Genomic DNA, 25,265 nt, shown 5'->3' with positions numbered 1-25,265 from the left:
TCGCTCGAGTTCTCAGCTGGGTGGAACGAGGTTGGCCTGACAACGAACCCAACGACACCTTCGCGCCTTTCAAACACCGACAGACAGAACTGTTCTCCCAGAAGGGCTGCATCTTGTGGGGAGACAGAGTCGTCATCCCAGAAAAATTACAACATACAGTTCTAAAACTGTTGCACGATGGTCATCCAGGCATCGTGCGAATGAAAGCATTGGCAAGAAGCTACGCGTGGTGGCCAGGTATCGATAAACAGATAGAAGCCTGGGTGGCCACATGCAACAAGTGCCAGGAAATCCGCGCTGCCCCACCGAAGGCACCTCCAACTGAATGGGACGCACCTCGTGGTCCCTGGTCCCGCATCCACATTGACTTTGCGGGACCCACCAAGGGACACACTTTTCTCATAACTGTGGATGCCTATTCTAACTGGCTCGAGGTCCACAAAATGAAGAGCACCACCACAGAAGCCGTCATTAAAAAATTAAATAGACTATTCTCTACGCACGGATTGCCTGACGTTTTAGTCTCGGATAACGGTCCCCAATTCACTGCCCTAGCATTTGAACAGTACCTAGCCGACCGGGGCATCCGCCATGCCTTAACTTCGCCGGCTCACCCTGCGGCCAATGGCAGGGCTGAGCGAATGGTCCAATTCATAAAAAAGACCTTGCACAAGATGGAACATGGAGACATTGACGATAAAGTAACCAGAATGCTTCTCCTCCAACACATCACCCCGCACAGCATCACAAACAGAACCCCGGCCGAACTTCTGATGGGCCAGAAACTTCGCTCACACCTCGATCGCCTACACCCAACCTTCACGCCAGAAAAACCTTGCGGTTCCAGCAGCAAGTGTCATGCGTTCAAGGTAGGCGACTTAGTCTTTGCGAAAAACTTCTCGGGTGATCCATTGTGGGTCCCCGCTACTATAACTCAACTTACGGGCCCTAGATCTTACCATCTACAAACTTCTTCTTCTTCTTCTTCTTTTTCTTCAGCGTTTGTCTCGCGCTCTGGCGAGGTCCGCTAATGTCCTTGAGTACTGCTTCCATGCCTCTCTGTCTGCCACGTATGTCGGGTCTGCCTTTGCGATCTCTAGATCGGCCTTGATCGTGTCCATCCAGCGTTGCTTAGGTCTACCACGCGGTCTCGCTCCTCCGACAATCACCTTCATCGCAGATTTGATGATGGATTCTTCCTTGGCGCGACTCACATGGCCGAACCATCGTAGCCGGGACTGCCTCATGACCGTGGGGATGGGCACGACGTTGAACCATCTGCGCACTTCTTCATTCCTGACGCGATCGAGTAGGGTGAGGCCTACCGACCATCGGAGCATTCGCATCTCCATTGTCTGGAGTCTGCTTTCGACTTCTTTGGTCGTCGGCCAGCACTCTGCGCCGTATATGGCCACGGGGCGCACCACAGAGTTATAGATTTTCGCCTTCAGGCTCATCGGCATCTTCTTGTCACAGAGGACACCCGTGACGGACTTCCATTTGCCCCACGCTGCGTTGATCCTGGCTGCCACCTTACCATCTACAAACTAGCGATGGGAAATTATGGAAGCACCATATAGACCAACTTCGTTCCCGATTGGCACCTAACCCTATCTCAACCCCTGAATCTCAAACTGGGGGGGGGGAAGGGAAATCGAGGGGGCCAAAATAGAAATAGCAGATGACCCAATAACCGAAGCACAGCAGTCTGCACAACCAACCATGGGATACTCACCTTCCGGAGGAGGACCGAGCCGGGTGAGTACTTCGCCACAAAGCAGCCCGGCCATAGAAGCAAGTCCAGGGAACCCGGATGAAAACAGAGAGGACAGCCCTGAATCCCCGAGCGGAGTAATGGAACCGTCTTCGCCACCCGGTTCTACAAACAGCCCACCGGAGCCAGTGCCAGAGCAGAGACCGGTGGAACAGCGAAAATCGAATAGACAGGTGAAACGGCCTGCCTACTTGCGAGAATACGTCACCCCACCCCTCAGACGGAACCTAGGGGGGAGGTGTGTTACGAACTAAACAAACTCATTCATCAATAACCATACTAGCTTTACTTCAGCAGCAGGCTCGTAATCCTGCACTTCTGATTGGCCCGTGGATAAGCGAATCGTGATTGGCCGCCTCTGGCTGACCTGATTGGCTGACAGCGGGCCGTCTCTGATCGGACGCTTTTAGAGCGGTTAATTCAATCTCATTGGTTGTTGTGACAGCAGCCAGCTCTATAAAAGAGCTGCTGCTGCCCTAGTTGTGGTCCTGTTATGAAGTCACTATTAAAGAGTTGAGTTGAGTCACTATCGATGCCTCATCTCCGTTATTGCGCCCACTCCTCCAGATCGAACAATTATCTTTTGAGAGTATACTGTTTTAAGTACATTAAATAAGGAAGAGCAACAGTTCCCAGTACTTCTTATGCTGGAATTATTGAGAATTGCAGTTCAACATTGTGTGTGTCTGTGTGTGTGTATACAAACACATATACATACATATTACATACATACATATATTTGTATATTTGCTCTCAAAGATTTATTATGTATGTGCATTTGTGTTGCCTCTGTGTAGATGTCAGAGAGTGCCAAATGATAGGGACTATATATATTGCTTCTTTGTGCATGTTTCTGTTGTCCTCTCAATGGCATCTCAGTATTTGTATGTGTGCAGTAGAAAACACAGGATAGACTCTGTATATTCTGTCCTGGATCATGTAGCAGGGAGGTGGGGGTTTAGAAAGGAGCACTCAGCATTAGGGGAATTTTAGAATGTTTCTTCTAAACCTCCAGCCTGATTTACATTATATATCATTTTTAACCAATTTTTGTTTCACTGCATGAAATTATCCTCCTGACAGAAAGACTCCCAAACAGCAATACATAATTTCTTTCAAACATTCTTTGTGAAATGAAGAGAGGGTGAGAGAGGGGGAAATAAAACAATAATGGAGGAGGGGAAAGACAACCTTACAATCCTTCATATGCTTACGGTTCTTAGAAGTTCTGCAAAATAGTTTGATATGGATCTTCTTTTTCACAAGTATGAGTTTTTCATTTGTAGCAAGATCTAAATATAGCCATTTTTTTGTGAACTGACTAGAAAGATTTTTTTTACTAACAATCCAGTTTGGTTTCCTAGTTTTGTATTTCTCTTCTTTATCTGTTTTACTCTGTATTCCCATGCAGCAGTGTATGGAAAACAGAAGTGATTGCTTGCAGAAGGCTTTGGAAAATTGAGCTGAGGGCTATAGTTTGCCCATTTCTGTTGTGATTTAAGAGCTGTCCAGTTAAAGTACAATTTGTAGATAAAAATCAGATGAGAGAATGGAGTCTTTGAAATTTCTCATCAGTAAATATGACGGGTACTATCTTCCCTGATGAAATACATTAGTCTCATCAGCACATAACTTCAACCTCTAATGTAGTTTGTTTGGTTTGGGATTAGTGTGATACGTGATCAGATCCATTACAATTTAGCATTATATTACAACTTAGTGTTATATGGATTGCATTCCCTCCAGAGTTGTATTCAATTGCCACTCTTTATGCTTTTAGGGAAGGAATCAAGATCTTCTTCAGCCGGGGCTTTTCAATTAAGTTAGTTTTAACAGCAGTTTTAATTGTTTCTGTGACATTCTAATTGCTTATGATTTGTTGTTTAGTTTTAATTGCCATGGGTGCTGCTAGCAAATAAATAAAAACACCGACAAGTAGACATTACTTGTTCAATGAAACAAGATTTTAAAAATCCTGGCTTAATATTATACGTAAACAGAGCCGGTATTTGACAGTACTTTTTCTATTGTATCTTGCTGTGTTTGTAGTGTTATCACGCAATGATTGCATCAAAAAAAAAACCTTTCGTGTAAATGGGTCTACATTTTGTTATTAAAAGAATACACTGGATCCTTGCCTAAAATGTCAGCATATGTTTCCTGTTTAAATTTCAGCCTGTTCAAATCCAGTGTGTTTTGTGATTGGAGGATGAAAATAACCATGTTTTTAATTCATTTTTTCTTCCAGCTAATGAGGCCAAATCTCAGTCAAATAGACTTTTATCCTAGTTGGGCTATTAGACATACTGTTCCCTGACCTGTTTGGATGATGAGACATGCTGTTTCTTGACATCCTAACTGCAGCGATAATTGGAAACAAAGGAAGGATTTAATGTTTTATAGCTTCCTTGTGCAAAACAAGATGAGAAAATGGCTGAAACTGATCATATGCCTTTTCTCAGTGTTCATCCTAATTAAAGTTACTTCACACTGTTATATGGAATCCTAGGAGATAAACAATATTACTCTAGCTTCCTTTCATTCAGAAGAATTCTGAATATTAGAGAACTATTTCTGACATATTTATAGTATACATGTTGCTTTTTCATATTGAAGAACATAATCAAATGTGTCAAGTTTTAATTAAGTGATCTTGTATTCATACTTTATTGTTGGTTATGCTCTGATAATTAGTCTATTTAATTGCTGAATATATTTTTCCATATCACTGTTCTATTTTATTTTTTAAGATACTATAATTAATATGGTATTTTATACATTAAATAAAAAAGCAGCCCAACACCTACCCACCCACCAACGGTAATTTCAATAAATGGATTACATTGTCTGAGCTTTGAAGCTAAGTAAGGTCAAACCTGATCAGTATTTGGATAAAAGACTTCCAGATGCTCTACACAGATTCTAGACTAGATTATGAAATGGGGAAAAGATTCATGGAAGAAGATAGAAAAACATATGTTGACATTAAGATCCAATATATTCTTTTCATTAAAAATGATGGGGTAGCATCTGTATGGCCCCCATTTTAATGTACAAATGACTGTGTACTAATATTATAATCAGAACAAGATGTCAAACATGAGAATTCAAAACCTTAGTGGGGAAAGGCCCTTCCATTCCCTTTCTAGGTGATCTACAAGCAGGAGGGAGAGTGGATTAAAACTACAAGGTAATAGGTGGTCATTAGGAGGAACTTCCTGGCTGTACCAATTTTTAGTTAGTAAAAAAAGTTGCCCAATGAAGTGGTAAATTCTCCTTTGCTAAAAGGTCTGAGTGGTCATCTGTCAGAGATGGTAGTGCCATATTGAATAAGGGTGGGTTAATGTCTAATATTTATTCAAGTTTTGTGATTCTATGATTCCACTGTTTATAACATAATATTATAATATGTATTAATTTCTGTCAATTGATCAATCTTTATTATGGTCAGACAGACCATCAAAATTAATTTATATATTTTAAGTCTCATGCTATTTTGATTGCAATTAAAAAATACTTTTAGTAAAACCTACTCTTTCCTTTCTTCAAAAGGATGAATTTCTAATGTGAATTAGAAGCAACATAAAGTTGAATTAACTCTTCAATCAGTATCAGACTAATAGAATTTGGCTCACAAAACACGTAAAGTCCTCCATTTTGGTTTAGCCACGCCATTGTTTAGCACAATGAATGAACATTTTGGAGGAGTCCTGGTAGTGCAGGAGCTGTGGGTGGTACAGTGGTTCAAATGCAGTATTTCAGGCAAATTGTGCTCACAGCCTGGGGTTTGATCCTGATGGGCTCAAAATTGATTAAGCCTTCTGAGGTTGGCTGGGGGCAATATGCTCACATTGTAAACCATCCAGAGAGTGCTATAAAGCACTGTGGGGCGGTATATAAATCTAAGTGTTATTGCTATAGTGTTAACATAATCTGCAGAATTGGAAATTCAGAATTCTGTTTCCAAAAGTAAACAGCCATAACCCTCTGAAAGTTTATAGTAAATTTATGGTAATAATATAAAATGGCTCAGTCTAGCTCGGTTCTTAATTTACATCTCCCAACCTGAAATGCCTCAAATCTCTTGGTATTCCATGTCCTGAAAGATAAAAACATAAAGATTCTATTTAACTACAGGAGGCAACTGACACAGCAGTTATTTTCTATAAAGTTGTCTATGCTATTGGTCATTACCAATTGTATCCTATTTTACCTTTAATACTGTATATATTATTGTGTCCTTGAAAATTTTGATGACCTAGACAAGGCAGAATGATTCAGCAATGATTTGAACTATAAAAAGAGTTGACCACTATTATTATATCAGCAGAGCTGAATTTTGTAGGAATTCTCTAGAGTCTAGAACCATACTTGGAAACTAAATGTTTGGATTTCACCTACTGGCACTAATTTTTTTTTGCAAGTGCCAGGAATGCATAATTTGCTTCAATTAAAAGAACACTGAATATTCTTTAAGTGTGTAGGCGAGGAGTTTCCCTCTATGTGCTTACAGTTGATTGTGTTAGTAAGCAATTTTAAGAAATCAGTTTAACTTTTGTTTGCATATACCCTGTTTTCCTGAAAATATGACCTACCCTGAAAGTAAGTCCTAGTTTGATTTTTACACGTGTGCCCAATATAAGCCCTGCCCCAAAGTAAGGCCTAATTAAGATCCCGCCCACTCCAGAATTCATGGGTAAAAATTAAACTAGGGTGGGGATGGGGGTGGTGGAGCTACTTACCTTTGGACAGTTGTAGCCAGACCTTGTACACCCTGACACCTGCCTTGTTGGCCCATTTCTTCTGCAGCCGGCAAGGTTGGCAAGGCTTTCCTGAAGGCCTCTGTAGCTGATAACAAAGCTCCGGAGCTCTGTTAACGTTTGCAGAGGCCTTCAGAAAGTCTTGCTGGCTGCAGAAGTTCCTGAAGGCCTATGACAGTGAAAAGGAGGCCGGGGGCGATGCACACAAGTGCGGTTACTCAGTGGATGACATCACCTGAAAATAAGACCTGATGCCTTTTTTGATGGCAAAAAAAATATAAGACAGGGTCTTATTTTGGGGGGAAACACGGGTAGTACAATGAAATATTTTCATAATAATCTTTGTAGCAGTCTTTCAGGATCTGATTTCAGCATACTAATGAATTTGAAATATAGCAATCTGTCTTCTATCTTTATCATACACTTTAAAGTATGATTGAAAACTAGCACATTACATATTAATTGAGACTTAAATTAATTCTTTTCTGCAAGATCTGATAACATGTATAAAAATAGAATCGAGAAAGATTGGAAGCTGAATTGTGTGTAGAGTCCATCAACACATGAATGCCTTTACAGCTCCCATGTCAAGAATAGGTTATATATTAAACTCTAATCAAGCCCTCCTTTTTAGATGATGTGTATTTATATGTGATCTCTGGTTAAAGTTTTCTTTAACTATTGGAAGTGCTTAATTCCCCACCCCCACCATAGCAATGGAATAGTATCTCCATTTTTTGGTCCATAATTGATTCAGTGCTGTTTTTTCACACTGAACCTCACTTTATACAATATAAAATTCTTACATGAAAGCATCTGGATAAAATTTTAGATCTTGATGTATATATGTAAATTGAAATTCATGATATTCCCATAACTGTAAATATTATTGTGTTTACACAGGATAGAATCTTTCTCGACTTTGCTTATCCTACACAATGATTTTATATTTTTCCTACACAATGATTTTACATTTTTTTCAAGATCATTTGTTCACAGCCCTATGTTTCAGGGCCATGGCTCTTCTCTGGAAAACCTTTTTGACTCAGTTCCTAATGATATGAGTGCTTTGTATCATAGCTACAAGGACACCCTCCTCTACCGTTTTAATTTTTTCTTGGCTAGAGCAGGGGGCAAAGTATCAATTTAGTATTTCAGTCAGTGTATGTGATTAGTGATGCTCCTTTATGATCAATTGTCTGTTCAGGATTACCAGTAAAAAAAAAAATCTCTGCTTTTAAAAAGTTTTCTCACCCTTTCTTTAAAAAAAAATTGCTAAGGACTTTAAAGTATGCTGTTGAGCTAGTATAGTTCTTGAACTTTCTCTCTTTTCTGTTCATCTTGGTGAATAAGAATTGAGAGGATTACTTACAGTGAACGTACTGAAATGTAATTATCTTGTGAGAATCTTTCCCATACATAAAATGGTAAATTGGCAAGGCTTCAGATTTTTAAGCTTCGGTACCAAGCCTACTAGTTGGTTACTAAGTCACAACAGCCTTCTGTGAAGTTCTGTCATAGTTTGGAAATGATGACAGACTTTAGGCAGCCAACTATACAAAATAAAATTCTCTTTGGCCAGAATTTCTCTCCTATCTTTGGCTGCCTGGCTATTTGGGACAAACCCTTTATAGCTTTTTATTTCGCACCCATAAATTGTAAACTCGTGTTCAACTCATTTTGAAGCCTATTCTGGTTCTCCTTATTCAGCTCTTTGTCACATTCATCCACCGTTCTTTGGTTCCTCTCTGCCTCATTTCTTGTAGACTCCACATTGTGTTCACTTCTCCAATCCATCTTTTTCTCTTATTTCCACTTCTATCTTTATTGAACATGCTTTTTTGGGGGGTATTTTATCTATATCTGCTGACTTGATTCTCTCCATTGTTAAAAGAAAGGCCTTCTTTTCTTCTCCTTCTCTTTTATGTTCTCCATTTTCTTTCCAATTTTGTTTTTACTCACTGGTACATTTTTCCTCTGTACAGTACCTGCACATTTGCTCTCTCTTTCATTTCATTTATAACTTCATTTCTACCAAAAACTTCTTCCTTTCTGAAAGGCTCTTTCATGACAAAACATCTTTGCAATTAACTATTTTCACAGTACTTTTATTATGAGCTTGGACAAGGAAAAGGTTTTGCAAATGTCTTATCCTAACCCACAATTCTTAACTTTCCTTGGTAACAGAATAACAGAATTGAAAGAGATCTTGGAAATCTTCCAATCCAACCCCTGCTCAAGCACCCTATACCATTCCAGACAAGTGACTATCCAGTCTCTTTTAAAAAGCCTTCAGTGGTAGAGTACCCATAATTCTGAAGACAAGGTGTTCCTTGATTAATTGTTCTCACTGTTAGGAAATTTCTCCTTAGTTCTAGTTAGCTTCTCTCCTTGATTAGTTTCCATCCATTGTTTTTGGGGTTGCCTTTTGATGCTTTGGAAAATAGGTTGACCCCTTCTTCCTTGTAGGAATTCCTCAAATATTGGAATATTGCTATCAGATCACTCTAGTCCTTCTTTTACTAGACTAGACATACCCAATTCCTGCAACCATTCTTCATATGAGCCTTGGGGCCCAGTGGTTAGAATGCAGTACTGCAGGCTACTTCTGCTGACTGCCAGCTGACTGCAATTTGGCAGTTCAAATCTCACCAGCTCAAGGTTGACTCAGCCTTCTATCCTTCTGAGGTTGGTAAAATGAGGACCCAAATTGTTTGGCTGCTGCTTTTGGTTTTTCTTACCTAAGTGATGGAAACATTTTTCACAATTGAATTTCATCTTGTTAGCTAGGGCCCAGTGTTCAAGTCTGTTGAGATCCATCTGGATTTTGAGCCTATCTTCTGGGGTGTTGGCTATTCCTGCAGTTTAGTGTTATCTGCAAATTTGATGAGTTCCCTCCCCCCCCCCCTCATCTAAATCCTTTATGAGGATGTTGAAGAGTACGGGGCCTAAAATGGAACCTTGGGACAGCCCACTGCTTACTTCCCTCCACTATAGATTATTAACCTGTGGTTTGTCTCTAGTCTTTTCATCTTCTCTTCCAGGGGGAACCAGTTAGCCTCTACTTGCAGCATTTGTATATGGCACATCCTCTGCAGATCAGAAGCATCGTTCTACATGCATGTTATTCAGATTAGGAGAATAAAAGAAAAATGTTTTCCTATTGATGTCTACTACCATCTTCCATTTGTTCTCCCTGTACACTTACCAAAATGCTTTGTTTTGGGCAAGCAATAGATGGCTGTATATTGTATGATTTCAGGGGCAGACTTGCCACTCATTGAATCCACTTCTGTTCTCCGTTTTCCACCAAAGATCAAAAGGTAGCATTAAAAAAAAGATTTTCAGCCATGATGGCATGCGATGCCTTCTTTTCCCTGAAATGCTAAACTCCGATTTGTATATCAAAGGCAATTTATTTATACAAAGACCATGAAGAATTTTTAATCAGAGACAAGGTGAGTTAGACAATGGTTCCACCTTGAAGGAATTGAAAAACACCCTGAATTTTCCAATTGTACATTGGCTTCAGGATTTGTAGAGTTAGAGCACAGCCCAAGAGAGCTATAATGAAAAAGAATTCAGTGCTGGGAATTATGAAGAAAAAATATGCAAAAATAAAACAGTTATGTTCAGCTAAAAATATAATGCAGGAAAGAGCATGGGATATCCTTTCTGCATAGTGATCTTTTTTTAAAAAAAAAAATGCATTTAGCCCTTATCAATGTTTTTTAATCAACCTTTTCTCACTTATTCTTTAAAGTGGAGATATTGAACAGGGTAGTGCCTGAAGAGGCACTTCTGAATTAAATTGCTTAATTTTCTCTCTGTCTGTATCGAGGAAAAAATTCTATAATCTTAATTCAATTATTTTGTTATTTTGTTTTTAGGTTAACAAAGCCATTATCCTTTGCAGACTGTGTCGGAGATGAGCTACCATGGGGATGGCAAGCTGCATACGATCGTCAGATTGGTGTCTACTATATCGACCACATAAACCGTAAGTGTTTTCTGTAAGTGCTGTATTGATTATATAAGAAGGCTTATCCAGATTAGGCTCTGCTGTTAGACTCTCAACAAGGACTTGAAAACAGAAGATTTCTTATGAGACAGTTGAAACTCCCCACAGCAATTCACTTGGTTTATTTTCTTAGGAAAAACATTATAGCTTCTACTGCTCCTGCTTTTCCTCCCACTTCATTTTGTTAGTGCTGTTATATCCTATCAAGTGCATTTCAAAATTACTTAGAATTGTCTATTAACCTTAAACTTTTATGCTGCCAATTAAAACATTATGTTTTCTGTTTGTGCAAGGAACTCCCCAGGTTTTGACAAAACATTCTAATTAATCCCGCAAATCTGCTTTTTTTCAATGACAAAACTAGGAGTTGTTGAAGAACCTTCTAAAAAATATATTCATACAAAATTGCATTAGTTATGTCAAATACCCTATGTTCTTGTGCTTTAGGCTTTCAGTATCATTGTAGAGATGGTCAAAGTGGCACCAAACACATAAAAAAGAAGTTGTAAGAGCAATCTGGTAGAAATCTCAAAAGTTTTCAGAACAGTAATAAATAATAATTTAAAAAATCTTTGGGTGGAAAAGAAGCTATTAGATTCAGAACTGGTCAACTATATCCTAAAGCAGTATAGGTAATCCTCACTTAACTATGATAACTGGGACCAGCAACTCCATTGCCAAATGACACAGTTGTAAAGCATGATGTAACATAGTCATACCAACTTATGACAGCACTTGTAGTTCCAATTACTGCTAGGCAAATTTTCAATAATTGCTACATCCCACATGATCACTGTTTCTGACTTTCTACCAGTTTACTCATTAACTTTGCTTGTTGGAAGCCAGCAGTGAAAATCGCAAATGGTGATCATGTGACAATGAGACCCTGTGACCATTATAATTGCAAGCCTGTTACCAAGCAATTGTATTATGACCACCTAACTGCAGGGATACTGCAACAACCATATCTATGAGGGACAGTCATAAGTCTCCGTCATTCAGTGCTGTTGTAACTTTGAACAATTCGTCATTCAGCAAGGACTAATTGTACAGTGAGGACTAAATCTAAACCTAGTCAAAAAATTGTAGGATGAGGGTAGAAGAGGATTAAAGTGTTCAGAAACCCAGGTAGTAGCTTTCAATGAATTAGCAATCCATTAAAGGTTCCACTTGCATTAATATATCTACTGACATAACTTTCCTCCTGCTCATTTGTGTATTTACTATAAATATGAGAGGTATACAGTCCTGTAGTAGTGCAATACAATGTTATTCCTGGATGAGTTCCGATAGATTTCATGAGAGAAACTGTAGGGAATGATGATTAAAGTGTTACACTGGTGGGGAAACCAGGATCTAGATTGTAGTCTAACCTCAGCCATGGAAGCTTACTGTGTTACATTGGCCCAATTACTCTCATTTAGCTCAACTATCTTATAGACTGTTGTTGAGAAAAATTAGAGTAAGGAAATGCTTTGTATGCATCTTAAACTCCTGTTACAAAAAATGAGATATAAATGTAATAAAAAATAAATAACAAATGTCATTTATGAAGACCCATAGAGGCAATTAGTTAATTGATGTGATTAATTTTAATTTTAATACATTATATTATTTTTAGTGGGCATAATGGCTCAATGATTAAAGATGATGAGCTTCTCACAGCCCAGGTCCAAGTCCCGTGTGACAGGGTGAGTTCCTGTTGCTTGCCCCAACTCCTGCCAACCTAGTAGACCAAAAGCATGCAAGTGCAAGTAGATAAATAGGTACTACCTTGGTGGGAAGGTAATAGTATTCCATGCACATCAGGAGGGGTGGGCTTCAAAAAATTTAGCAACCAGTTCTCTGCCTGGTTGTTGAGTGGGCGTGGCCATGGTGGGCATGGCTTAGTCGGCCTCCTGCACCACCCTGAGAGAGAAAATGGGCCGCAGGGAGCCATTTTTGCCTTCCCCAGGCTCTGGAGGCTTTCCTCAAGCCTCCGGGAGGCCATTTTCATCCTCCCTGGGCTCCAGAGCTTCTCTGGAGGCCAGAAACAGAACTTCTGGGAGGCCCATTTTTTGCCTTTCCAGGGCTCTGGAGGCTTTCTTGAGCCTCCAGGAGGGCAAAAACAGCCTCCCCAGGCTCCGGAGGCTCTCTGGAGGCCGGATACAGGCCCATGACTGGCCTTCCAGAACTTCTGGGAAGCCCATTTTTCGCCCTCCCTGAGCCTTTGCATGGACCCTGCGATTACCTGCGATCCAAAATGGGCCGTACGGTGACTCCTGGAGGGGCAGGGAGGGGTGGGCAGGGTCAGCCAGGGGTGGAATTTGCCAGTTCACCAAACTGGCCATAAAATTAACAACTGGTTCACTTGAACTGGTGCGAACTGGTAGCAGCCCAATCCTGCACATTAGTGTATGCTGGCCACATGACTACAAAAGTGTCTTTGGACAATACTGGCTCCCTCGGCTAAGAAACAGAGATGAATATTGCTCCATTGGGCACAACTAACAGGCGAAACCTTTACCTTTATTTTTAATTACTTTGAATACTCATCAGAATAAAAATACAGGGAATAAATTGAATGAATAGATGAAAGATTAATGTAACTTCTATAGTGAATGATAGCAATTTCGTTATTTCAAGAAAACATCAGTATAAGAACGTGAATTGTTAAAATATTTTAATGGAATTATTTCAAATAAATATTCAAAAGTTGACAAAAATAATTATTTACTTAGGGTTACAGATTAAAAAGAACAGCAATAGTTAGGAGATATTGTTCCAGAATATTAGACTGACCCTAGAAATAAAACATTAAATATAAAATCAAATGTTTTAGAGATATTACGCCACGTTTTTAAGGTTTAGAAAATAAGCAAACAGTAATAGTATGGATTGTGCATATAGGTAAAGAAAATAGGTAGATTGGAATTTGGTTATACTTTTGTTTTCATAGGACATAACCATTAGAACAGAACGAAGATATTTGTGGAGAATTATCTCCTCACCTGTTGTGGGCTTTTGGGACTTGAACTTTTAGTAAATGTATTTTGTGGAGAGTGGTAGATTGGTGTATTTTTCCTCTTTAAACTGGTTTTTCCTCATCCTTTTTCAAGAATCAGATACTTAAAGCAGTCTCAGTGATACATTAATCCATTTGATGTTGCAATTTGAGTAAAAATTTTCTGGAGTGCAGTCGCCATTGGTATGTTGGCTATAGGAGTGGTGCTCTGAAGAGAACACCCTTTGTTTGAGTTAGTGGAAGGTAAGCTGCCTATGATAAGGGTCAGAAGCAGGTCATATGTCTTACATGGTAAAATTGAGATTATAGCTTTTAATTCACCTGACTGGAATGCAATAGCCTGATAATTATGAACTGCACTGCTCAAGAGTTTACGAAATATTTCATTAAAGTTTAACTGTAGAAATAGTGACTTAAGGGAAGCTACATTTTTACCTGTGTAATAATATATGTTTGCATTGGCAGTTACTGCTGCAACTGTTAAGGATTGTACTGTTTCAACTCCACAAATATTTCCCTCTTACTTTTTTTAGTCTATGAATAACTTGCTTTTTAAAAGAAACCTCTTAAACTCCCCTAAGAAAATAATACATACCAAACTTTTGTGTAGCCTACATTGTTTTGTGGCAGCTTATGAACTATAATATCATGGCTAAGATTTAAAGTTATAAAATGTTATTTCAATTATGATGTGTAAATTACAATTTCATTTTGTTTAACCACTAGTTACTGAATAAACCACACAGTAATTAGTGGATTTGTTCAAAATGCTAATGTTGGAAAAATGTAGAAGTTGAATTAGTTTCTGTTTGCCTAAGGATTAATTGGAACATATCATTTGATCATGCTTAAACTTTTACATTCAATTATTAAAGTTTCAGACTCACCCAAAATAGACTAGAAGCATTATATAACATAGTTTATGGCCAAATAAACCACGTATGTTAAAACATGCTTAGCATGTATTGGTTCTTGAAGTTTCTTGAAAAACAGCTGTCTTATTCCACATGTTCACATATTGTACATATTGTGAAAAATATAAATTGTAATAGTACTTATATACCATAGTCTTTATAGCACTATCTAAGCAATTAACAGAGAAAACATATTGTCCTCAACAATCTGGGTCCCCAATTTACCAATCTTGGAAGGATGTAAGGCTGAGTCAACCTTGAGCCTCATCAGGATCAAATTCCAGGCTGTGGACAGCGTTAGACTGTACTGCATTTTAACCACTGTGATGCTACAGTTCATAGCATTATACTGGAAGTAAGCAAAACTTAGCTTATGATCTTGGTATATAAATGGTGTTGTTTTTTAAAATGTCTTCCTCATCCAAATGAAAACACAGGTATAGAAGACTAACTGTAAACACACATTTTATTTCTCTTCATCACATTGGTTATTCGTGTCCATTGTTGTTCACTGCAACTTCACAGGCTCCATTGAAGATTATCAAAAGTAATGAAACAAACAGGCTGTTTTTCACAAATACTTAGCAAATACTAGCCCGAAAATACAACCTGAACATAAGTCCTAGACTGATTTTTTGGGATGGGCGTAATATAAGCCCTACCCTGAAAATAAGCCCTAGTGAAGGGACGTGGCCAGCACAGAAGGCAACCCTTCCCTTCCCCAGTCACCTCATGGAGGCTTGGCACCTTAATCACTGCCTGTGGATCAGCTGAGCCAGCAAGGGCAGGGACCTTCTCATTCTGTCTCTCTACGGAGGCCTCCCAGTGCAATGCGCTGCTGCAGCTTCAGAGCAAACCTCCGCCTTCCCTGTGCAGAATTGCAAGGCTGAAGGCTTTGGAAGGAGCATTTTTGAGATGTGCATTCAAGCAGATAGAACAATCAGCAGGGAAATGGGGGGGGGGAGATTTTCCTGCTGATCGGAGCAAGGCGAAGTCTCCAGTCTTGCAATCCTCTGCAGGGAAGGCAGAGGTATGCTCTAAAAGTGCAGCAGAGTGTTGCACCAGGAGACCTCCGCAGGTAACATTTCTGAAATGTTAACTTTTAACACCGTACTCACAGGAAAATCACCCCCTCATCATGGTTTGATTTGCTTTCTGTGAAGCTTTGTGCTGAGAAAGGTCTGTGCTTTCTTGTTCCCTTCTTCCCCCTCCCGTCTTCCAGCTGTCCATTTCAGCTTTCTCAGACAACTGTCCACCAGAGTGGAGGATCCCTTGTAGGGTGCAATCAAACTTCCAACCCCAAAGGCCCTAGTGGGCATGAACTAACCCAACCAGAAAGGGGAAAGAGCTGATGGGGGTGGCTGTGGGAAGTTCTGCAAGTTGAAATCCACAAGTCTTTAAATGGCCAAGCGGCTGCCCATGCTGTTGTTGGCCTCTTTGCCCTACTGGTGGCACTGCTCTTGGCAGTGCTGCGGGACTGCTTCTGCCTGGCCAGGTTGAATCATCCCAGATTGAAAACCTCCGAAAACATCCTGAGCGCCACCAGCCTGCCAGGGCCCCTTTGGGAGCGGCTGCCAGTGGGGCCATGCTGCCTGTGTCTAAACTTCATGCAAGAAGTTGGAATTGATTGGTTGGTTGAATTTTTTTTTTTATGGGAGTCCCACAAACCTGTTTCCCTACCCACAATGGTGAGAAACATGACAGAGCTGGAAATCAGGTTAGTGGAGGGATGTGGCTGCCTTGGGACAGGTGGGGGGGGGTTAGGGACCTCTATATGTGTGTGTGTGAGAGAGAGATAGTAAGAGAGAGAGAGAGAGAGCCGCCAGCCATGGATAACTCTCTGAGGTTGGATCAGTTCTTTCTTTCTTTCTTTCTTTCTTTCTTTCTTTCTTTCTTTCTTTCTTTCTTTCTTTCTTTCTTTCTTTCTTTCTTTCTTTCTTTCTTTCTTTCTTTCTTTCTTTGAGGCAGTGGGTTACTATGCCTGAATTCCTTCATGTGATGACCATCACTGTCACTTCCTCAGGCTGCTTCAGGTGAGGGACCAGTGATGTGCAGGCATAGAAAAGCATTTCTCCTCTCACCCATCTATGGCCGCCAGCCAACTGAAGGAGCACATGGCAATTGCACAGAGCCGGACCTGGTTCAACTTCCTCTTCCACCCGCTGCAGTAAACTTATTTATATTTGATTTCTAATTTTTCAACTGACCTCACACAGGCCAAAATAAGGATAGTCAAAGGCCTGGATGTGTCCCAGAGGCTGTAAAATGCCAGGTCTAAGCCAGGGTTCCCCAACTCCCAGGCTGTGGTCCACTACTGGGCCTCCACTTATTCAAAACTGAACCATGCAAGCAATGGGCAATCACGTGTGCATGATGCTCCATTCACACGAGCAGCAGGCAAGTGCATGGGTGCAAAGCTCCACTTATGTGAATGGTGGGTGGGCCCTTGTGCTCACGTGTGAAGCTCCCCTCACATGAGAAGAGGGCGCTTGTGTACGAAGTTCCATTTGTGTGAATGGAGCTTTTCATGTGAGCATACTCTGCTTGCATGAGTGGATCTTCACGCATGAGCACAAATACCCTCTTGCTTGCACGTGAAGTTCCATTTGCACAAGTGGAGGGTGCATGCGCCTGCCTCATGCCAATGGAGCTGTGTGCACATGCGTGCACCTACCACTCACATGCTGCCCCCTCCCTCTCACACTGGGCCAGGCCACCAAGTTGGAAAGGTTGGGGACCGCTGGTCTAAGCTGTTTAACCCATTAAGTCCCAATGGGAAGTCTGTCTATCTTTATTTAGTAGGGCTATTTTATTGCAAATTAAATCAGTAAAACTAAGTAGTAGTTACATGTAGCCTTTTATAATTATGTGACAATATAATTATAATTGTAAATACTGTATATTGTGGTAGGTATTGATTTTATTTATTGTATAATTTTAATTGCTGGTTAATTCTTGTTTATTAATTTTTACTGTTACTAGATGGTGCCCCAGAGAGAAGTGTAATATAAATGCATTGCTTTGTTTGTTTCTTTAGTTTGAGATGAGACATCTAGTATATGCTGGTAATGTTCAGTTGCATATCTCTGTTATGGGTTGAACAAGGGATACCAGAGATGTGGTCACCTGGTGTCTGAAGGCTATAAGAAGTTGATGGGGTAAAATATGTTGAAATAGGTTACTGGCAAGACCAAGTTCCTCTTCACACTTGCTTTGGACTGTGTCATACAATAGCATCTCTGAAGGAAGGAGCCGATGACTTCAGAGCTCTCTTGGATTAATAACTTTTCATTGAACAGCAAAACCTGGAGTGGCCTTTGTACAGCTGCAACTGATATAGCCCTTTTTGGATTGAGAGTAACATATATTCATGCCTTCATAAACTCAAGACTGGTTTATTGCATTATTGTGGTGGAATGAACAGCTGAAGGAAGGAAGCCCTGGTGGGTGAAGTTAAGAGATACGGCGGTCTGGATTTTATACGTGGGAGGAATGATACAAAGTCAAACACTTGGGCCTATATCTGGTTTCCCAAAGGAAAGCGGGCAGTCTGGCGACATTCTTGAGTTACAGTGGAGTCAACAATAAGAAACCTCTGAGCCTGAGTTCAAACGCCACTTGATTGTTTGCATCTGACAATTATGCCTTATTTGGCACTGCCTTTGAAGACTCTGAGAGAGCTTCCATAGGTGCAGATTATGGTAACCTATTTTCTGATGGGTGAGAGTGCTTCAACAGAGCAACACATATTTTGTAGCCCCTGGATTGGTTGCCAATATATTTCTGATGCAATTCTAATTATTGGTTTTGATTTATAAAGCCCTTTGTGGCTCTAGTTACCCTGATACCATTTTTTTTTTTGCAGGCAGAATTACTGCCTGTGTAACTAGCTTGAGAGATGAATGTTTTGGATTCTGTCTCCTTGACATGGGGGGAAGAGGCGATCCTTTTTTGCACCCTTTTTATCTGTTCAGCTCACTCTTTGAGGGCCAGTAGAATGTCAAACATTCTGGCATTCAGGCAGAAAATAAAGATCAACCCTCAAGCATTTGGGCTTAAAGTGTGTTTTCATGGGGTCATTTTAATCTTTAATTTGTTTGCTTTAATTTATTATTCTTAGCCTATTATAGTTTTAGGATTTCAAATGAGATGCCCAGGAAACACAAATTTCCCATGACTTAGTTTGGTCTACTAGCTAGAGCTAGCACAGGTCTCACTAAAATAGCTTATCTAGAGAAAAGCTTTTACTGCAAGCAAGATTGAAACTGATAGCCAAATCTGGCCCTAGGTTTACCTTCCCAATAAGCAACAGAAAGATCATTTTAAAGCAGTTTATTAGAATACTCTAATAAAATGGAACCTCTCTATGAAAAAGAAGAGAGAAAACCCTGAGCCTCGTGTTACATTCTTTTTTAGAGTTAACACAACAAAGAAAATGCAAGAGGAAAGTTGATTGGACAGGATAAAAGAAAATCAGTTACATGTAGTCAAACATATTACATATTTGCATGCCATAATATCACACATGTTCATTAATTGGAGGTCTGACGTCAGAAAGGGCATAAATTGTAAGGAAAAAGATTGTTTGGAGTTCACAAAAGAGATAAACCAGACTTCAATTTGTACTAACAATCTTTTTCTTATCTGGAACTAGTCTCCAGCCTCTTTATCAGTTTAGGAATGTTAAAAGCTAACAAACCTGAAGATCATTTTAAAAGACAAAAAATAAATCAAATTAAAATACAAAGTAATTATGTTAGTTAGCGATTTACAAATCCATGTCATGTGCCCTTCAAAACCAAGTGGAGTGAAACTTTGTAGCTCTTACTATATCTTACATTTATCTTTTGTGAAGAAAGACAAAATGGTCACAGTAACTAAATGCTGGGAAAAGGTAGCAGGGAGGGATTGGAGAACATGGAAAATCTGGACCTATTCTCTAGGAACATGAACTGGTTTGTTATTGCTATCTTTTAGGATGATTTTTTCACAAATTTGATTTTATAGCCATGGGATTTCCAAGTGGTATACCACTTATGGTATAATATTCTAAATATTAACCAGATCTAATCCAGTATAATGTTAACCAAAGCCATCTATATGGGGCTGTTGTGATTGCAAAACCATAGCTTGACTAAATATGTATATGTGCCTCCCAGTATATAAGATTGCAGAAAAAAGAATTTGTATCTGTGCATAGGATGCCAGTCAGAGTGCACGTCTGCAGCAGATATTCTTTTTATGCAGTTGAAGTAACAGACATTAGACAATATTAACAATTTCCAATGGAATAGTCTTATTGTTTCTTTTCAGTAGAATCCCCAAAGAATCTTGTAATGCCTTGAAATTAGCAAGTTTAATTTTGGTTGAGCACAATCTACTTCAACAAAAACACAATCTGCTTATCAAGTGCCATTAAATAACTCACTCTGCCATCACTAAAACATGTTAATCAATAACATGTTTTCTTTGCTGTCTCTGGAACTATAAGGTAGACATCCTAATTTTAAAAAGGCTTAATTCAATTGCTACTGCAGAGTTACGTTTTTACCTAGCACTATTATTCTTGTTTAAAACAAATCTTTTATTTCTTTTATTTATAGGAAAGGAAAGCTCATCACTCATTGCTTGCAATAAGCACGTAAGAATTTTATTAGAATCAGAAGCTTAGGAAAGAAAATGGATCCGACAGTTTAGAACTATCTTCAAGAATAAGAATATTATTAATGATCCCCAGGAAAACTATATATTTTATTCAAAGCAGTTAGCTCAAAGAATTGCTATCAATTCCATATTATAGCATTTCTGTTTAGCCAAAGACAGTAAAGAGAAATGCTCTTCATTACAGAGTGATTTTTGCCTTGAATTTTCTCTAGATTGATTGCAGTACCTTACAGCAGAGTTGCCCAACATTTCTGGGTTGGAGTCCCGGAATGGAGTGGAGGGGGAAAAGGTTTTGTGGGAGGGGTGGCACCCACATGAGTGGGGCCAAGAATGCCCACGATCCTCACATGAGTGGGGCCACCACTGTTTATGTGAGTGGAGCCTCGAGCACTCACACAAGTGGGGTCTCAAGCAGCCACCGTGTGCAAGTGGGACTGTGTGCACATGCACACACACCAACTAGCCACTCACACGGTCCAGTTGCAAATAGGCCATGGCCCACAGATTGAAAATCCCTGTGTTACAGTGTTAGATTGTATTGATCTTTTTTTTTTATTTGCTCTATTTTTTGAAGAAAAAGTGTTTTTTCCTAAAGAAGGATTATTTATCAATATGAGTGTTAGCAATTGTGTCATTTATGAGTGTTAGCAATGAGTGTCATTTATCAATATGAGTGTTAGCAATTGTTAAAAATGCCACAGAGTAAGATATTTCTGTTATCACTGTTAGTCTTAAAGTGTTCCTAGTAATAGCAGTTCTGCTGTCGCATAACTAGAGTGCTAACTGCTCCGCTACCTAAGGAAACCTGAATTATGTCTGACCCATCTCAATTGCTTTTATCTGAAGGAAAGCAAGGTTGCGGGAAACGTTCTGCAGACGCTCACAGTGTGTCATATTCAGCTTTGAGTTAGCTATCTTGAAGTGGAAGTGAAACCTTTTTCTTTAATGCAGGCAGAACTGGCATTCATCCTGCTGCTTCATGGATATAGAAGTACATTAGCCTGCTGTTAGGAATGGATGGCCTGCAAAATCTCCACGAGGCTGAAATTCTTCCATATAGCCTTAATTCATATACCTGTTGGCCATGCTGTTTCTCTGAACAGCTGCAGAATGAAAATCATTTTTAGAAAACATGCTTTAGAAATGGTTCTTGTAAAGATCCTTTTTTTTTTTTCCTACCCCAGTATGTATTTATTTCAAAGAGTTCCTTGCCAGGTTTTCAGATTTTGGATGGCCATATCTGATTTTGTTTTCTTCACATTCAGAGACAAGTGTTGTGACTGTATGAGATCTCACAGAGAGGTGGAAATAAATATAATGCTTGATTTTGAGTCAGTTAGTACTGAATCCCCATCCCTACCCCTTGCCTTGAAAGTGCTTTGTCCTTGTCCAGCAATCACAAGGACAGTGTTGCTGTGGGCCACATTTTAGGACTCTGCAGGTTATTCTTGCAGTTTGGGCCACATATTGAGCAATCTCAACTTAAACCTACTGGGCAATTACCTGAAATGTGTTCAGATATGGTTTTCTCTTGTAAGATTATTTTCCATTACAGTTAGTGCGGCTCTTAAAGTAGAATCACAGCAAATACATCGGTTCACTGACTGTTTGACTATTGATTTGTTATAAATCCCATTTGCTACTTTGTGTTTGCGTCTATTAAACAAACTTATTTTCCATATATAGGCACAATTAGCTTGAAAAATATATATCCTGTTTTGTTTAGAATTCTTCTAAAATGCTAGGTTTGAGTTTCCTTCCCAGAATGTTCAGTGGATGGACACAAGGTGCCCCACTTTTACCTTCCAGCTGAAATTTGAGAGGCACAATTTAGTATCTTTAATGCACAAGGAGAAATCAAATTAAATCAATCAAAAAATTTAGTTAACTAACTTAAACCAGAAAAGATGCCTGGTAATGATTACCTAACAGCCAAAAATACCCATAACTTAGATTAATGGACTTTAGTACTAGTCTTTCTTTTCTGTTTTATTGATTAGACTACAATGGTTCCAAAAGGTTGGGGGCACAGCTCTTATGATCTCTATTTATAAAGAGGACGAAAGAGACTTATCAGATAATTATCAATCAGCAAACTGTACAGTAAATGCAAATACAGTAAATGCAAAATTGATGGTTTGTTTGGAAACAACAAATCCTCGCTGAGGAACAGATTGGCTTTAGAGCTCATCATTTCCTGTATATCCTGCTGTCATCTTATAACACCTGGGAGAGGAGTATACAGCTCAAGCAGGGTCTGCTCTATATGCTGCTTTTATTAACTTTAGATTCACCTTTGATTCAGTATTGTGAACTAGATTATGGGACAAATTGGTCAACTCTAATCCCCTATTATTCCTGATAATACTAAAAATTCTATGTTAAAAATTAATTTTATTCCACAAGGGCATTTAACTAAAGCAGGTTGCTAAAATAAGGGGAGTGAGCCTGGGATTGCAATGCATACTGGCACCATTATTATTCAAAGTTTATATAGATTCTTTGGTTGACCTTTTCCCCAATGTTAGCTCAAAGGCATATATGTGTACCAGTGATGTCATTCTTCTGTATCAGACCTCAGTTGAGCTAAAATACATTTTGAGATCCCTCACCGCTTATTGAAAGGCAGAGAATTAGTCATTATGAAAAACAAAAGTCTTACTATTCATTAAGCATCCCAGAATCCACTAGCCATTCAGCAGTCACAAAAATGAGCAAACAAAAGATTTTTAAATATAGTAGAATTGTTTTTCAGGCCTTTGGTGAGAGAAGTGCTCACTCAAACTATGTAATCTATAATGTCCCAAAATCAAAACTTTCTACTATGTTTAAAAAGTTTCTTATCCATTCCTGCCACTTTAAATTTATTCTTTACCAAAATGTGCTGTCAGTTCCTGTAGCTCAGTTGAGCTCCATAGTAACTACTCATAATTAGACTTGACACCTTTGACAATAGCAAATAATTTCAGTACTAAATGGAGGAAATATCTCCTTGAGAAATGATACTTCCAGAGAAGCTCTTCTTTTCCTAGAACATGAAATGAAAAAGATACATAATGTACATACACTGTGTTAGACACAGAAAAACAACTAGAACTTTCTCAAATACAGTACTCAAAAATATTTTCTGATGTAGTTGTTCTTCTTCACTCAGACCTGTGGGTTATTTAAATTCTATCACAGTTTCCAAGCTAAGAAAGTCTCTAATTTAATGCTCTGCCATCTACTATACTAGAAAGCATATACTGTATAAAAATAATCTACACTAACCAGATGTGCCCTTGTGGCACAGGTGATATGGAATCTACTGCTTGGGTTTTTTTATATTACATTTACTATCAGGAATTCAGCTTTGTTTCATTTACCATCCTCCTTTCAGACAAATAAGACTGTATTTATTGGATATTGCTACCCTACAGCTATTAAAACTAGACAGAGCTGACCTCATCTGAGTATATTTTCCAGACTTTTGAAATGTAATTTTGATTACTGACAAAATCACTGTTTTAAACAACACTATAATTTTACTCTCATCTTGTAGGTTATTCTAATTTGGAAGAGCTTTATAGCCCCCGCTGCCTTAAGAAAGTTCAAAATATTCTCAAAGATCCATCTCATCCTGGGCACCCTTTTTTTGAACTATTACCATTTATTTATTTTATTTATTTATTTTATTTATTTATTTGATTTGCCAATTGTTTACAAGATAATAAGTATAAATGTATACATAGTTGTGAATACATGAAATGGTTACATATAAGAAAAATAAAAGAATAGGAGAAACAATAGGACAGGGACGGTAGGCACGTTGGTGCGCTTATGCACGCCCCCTACAGACCTCTTAGGAAAGGGGTGAGGTCAATAGTAGACAGTCTAAGGTTAAAGTTTTTGGGGTTTGGGGAAGAAACTACAGAGTCGGGTAGAGTATTCCAGACATTGACCACTCTATTGCTGAAGTCGTATTTCCTGCAATCAAGTTTGGTGCGGTTTACTTTGAGTTTGTATCTATTGTGTGCTCTTGTGTTGTTATGGTTGAAGCTGAAGTATTCATTGACAGGTAGGACATTGCAATGTATGATTTTGTATACCATGCTTAAGTCAGACCGAAGGCGGCGTAATTCAAGGTTTTCTAGTTCTAGAATTTCAAGTCTGGTGGCATAAGGTATTCTACAGGTAGAGGAGTGGAGAACTCTTCTTGTGAAATATTTCTGGACTTTCTCAATTGTGCTAATATCAGATACGTAGTGTGGATTCCAGACTGATGAACTGTATTCGAGTATTGGTCTAGCAAATGTTTTGTATGCTCTGGTTAGTAGTGTGATATTACCAGAGAAAAAGCTACGTAGGATTAGGTTAACAACTCTTAATGCCTTTTTGGCTATGTAGTTGCAGTGTGCTCTAGCACTTAGATCATTAGAGGTGAGTATTCCAAGGTCCTTTACAGAGCTTGGGTCATCAACAAGATCTTGACTATTCAGCTTGTATTTTATTTTCTGATTTTTTTGCCAATATGTAAGACAGAGCATTTGTTTGTTGAGATTTGAAGTTGCCATTTGTTTGACCATTCGGATACATAGTCAAGATCTTTTTGTAGGGTAGCAGTATTGTCTGTGGTATTGAACAGCTTTACATCATCAGCGAAGAGACGCAATTGGCAGACGGTACAGAATATTAAAAACAAGCACAAATAGGATGAAAAACAGCTTCTATCCCAGGGCAGTAGCTCTTTTGAATTCTACTGTATAGTGCAGTGTTGGTGCGGTGTTGCGGGTTTTCGGTTCAATGTGTGGAGTGTGAAGGATGTGTGTTTGTGTTTATTTTCATGGTCATGGTGTGCACTGAAGATGGTGTTTGATTTCGTTGTACAAGGTGCAATGACAATAAAGTAAACTAACTAACTAAGCAAAATTTCTAGGTCCCTTTTGTTAACAATAGTATATTATGTCTATATATTATATACATAGATACACTATATTTGTACCTTCAAATCAGTGTTGACTCCTAGTGAGTGCTTGGATAAGTCGCTTCAGTTTTTAGGGTAAGATTTTTCAGAAGTGGGTCATCATTGCCTGCTTCCTAGGGCTTTGTGATAGTGACTGGTCACTCTCTCAAGATCACTCAGGTGGCT

The 25,265-nt window shown here is 39.0% G+C and overlaps 1 protein-coding gene across 3 annotated transcripts in view; it reads left to right on the top strand.

Moving 5' to 3' along the window:
• Window positions 1–25,265, top strand: part of WWC2 (WW and C2 domain containing 2) — a 160,221-nt gene that overhangs the window by 51,754 nt on the left and 83,202 nt on the right. For all 3 annotated transcript variants that reach the window (XM_026667186.2, XM_087963263.1, XM_087963262.1), the window contains one exon: window positions 10,425–10,534. In XM_026667186.2, coding sequence (XP_026522971.2) covers window positions 10,425–10,534 — 110 coding nt within the window. The remainder of the gene's footprint in view (window positions 1–10,424; window positions 10,535–25,265) is intronic.

The sequence above is a fragment of the Notechis scutatus genome, chromosome 4 (genome assembly GCF_049901735.1).
Source record: "Notechis scutatus isolate UNSWTSFEM ecotype Mainland chromosome 4, rNotScu1.2, whole genome shotgun sequence".
Lineage (NCBI taxonomy): Eukaryota > Metazoa > Chordata > Lepidosauria > Squamata > Elapidae > Notechis > Notechis scutatus.
This window is presented reverse-complemented; position numbering and strand designations above follow the sequence as displayed.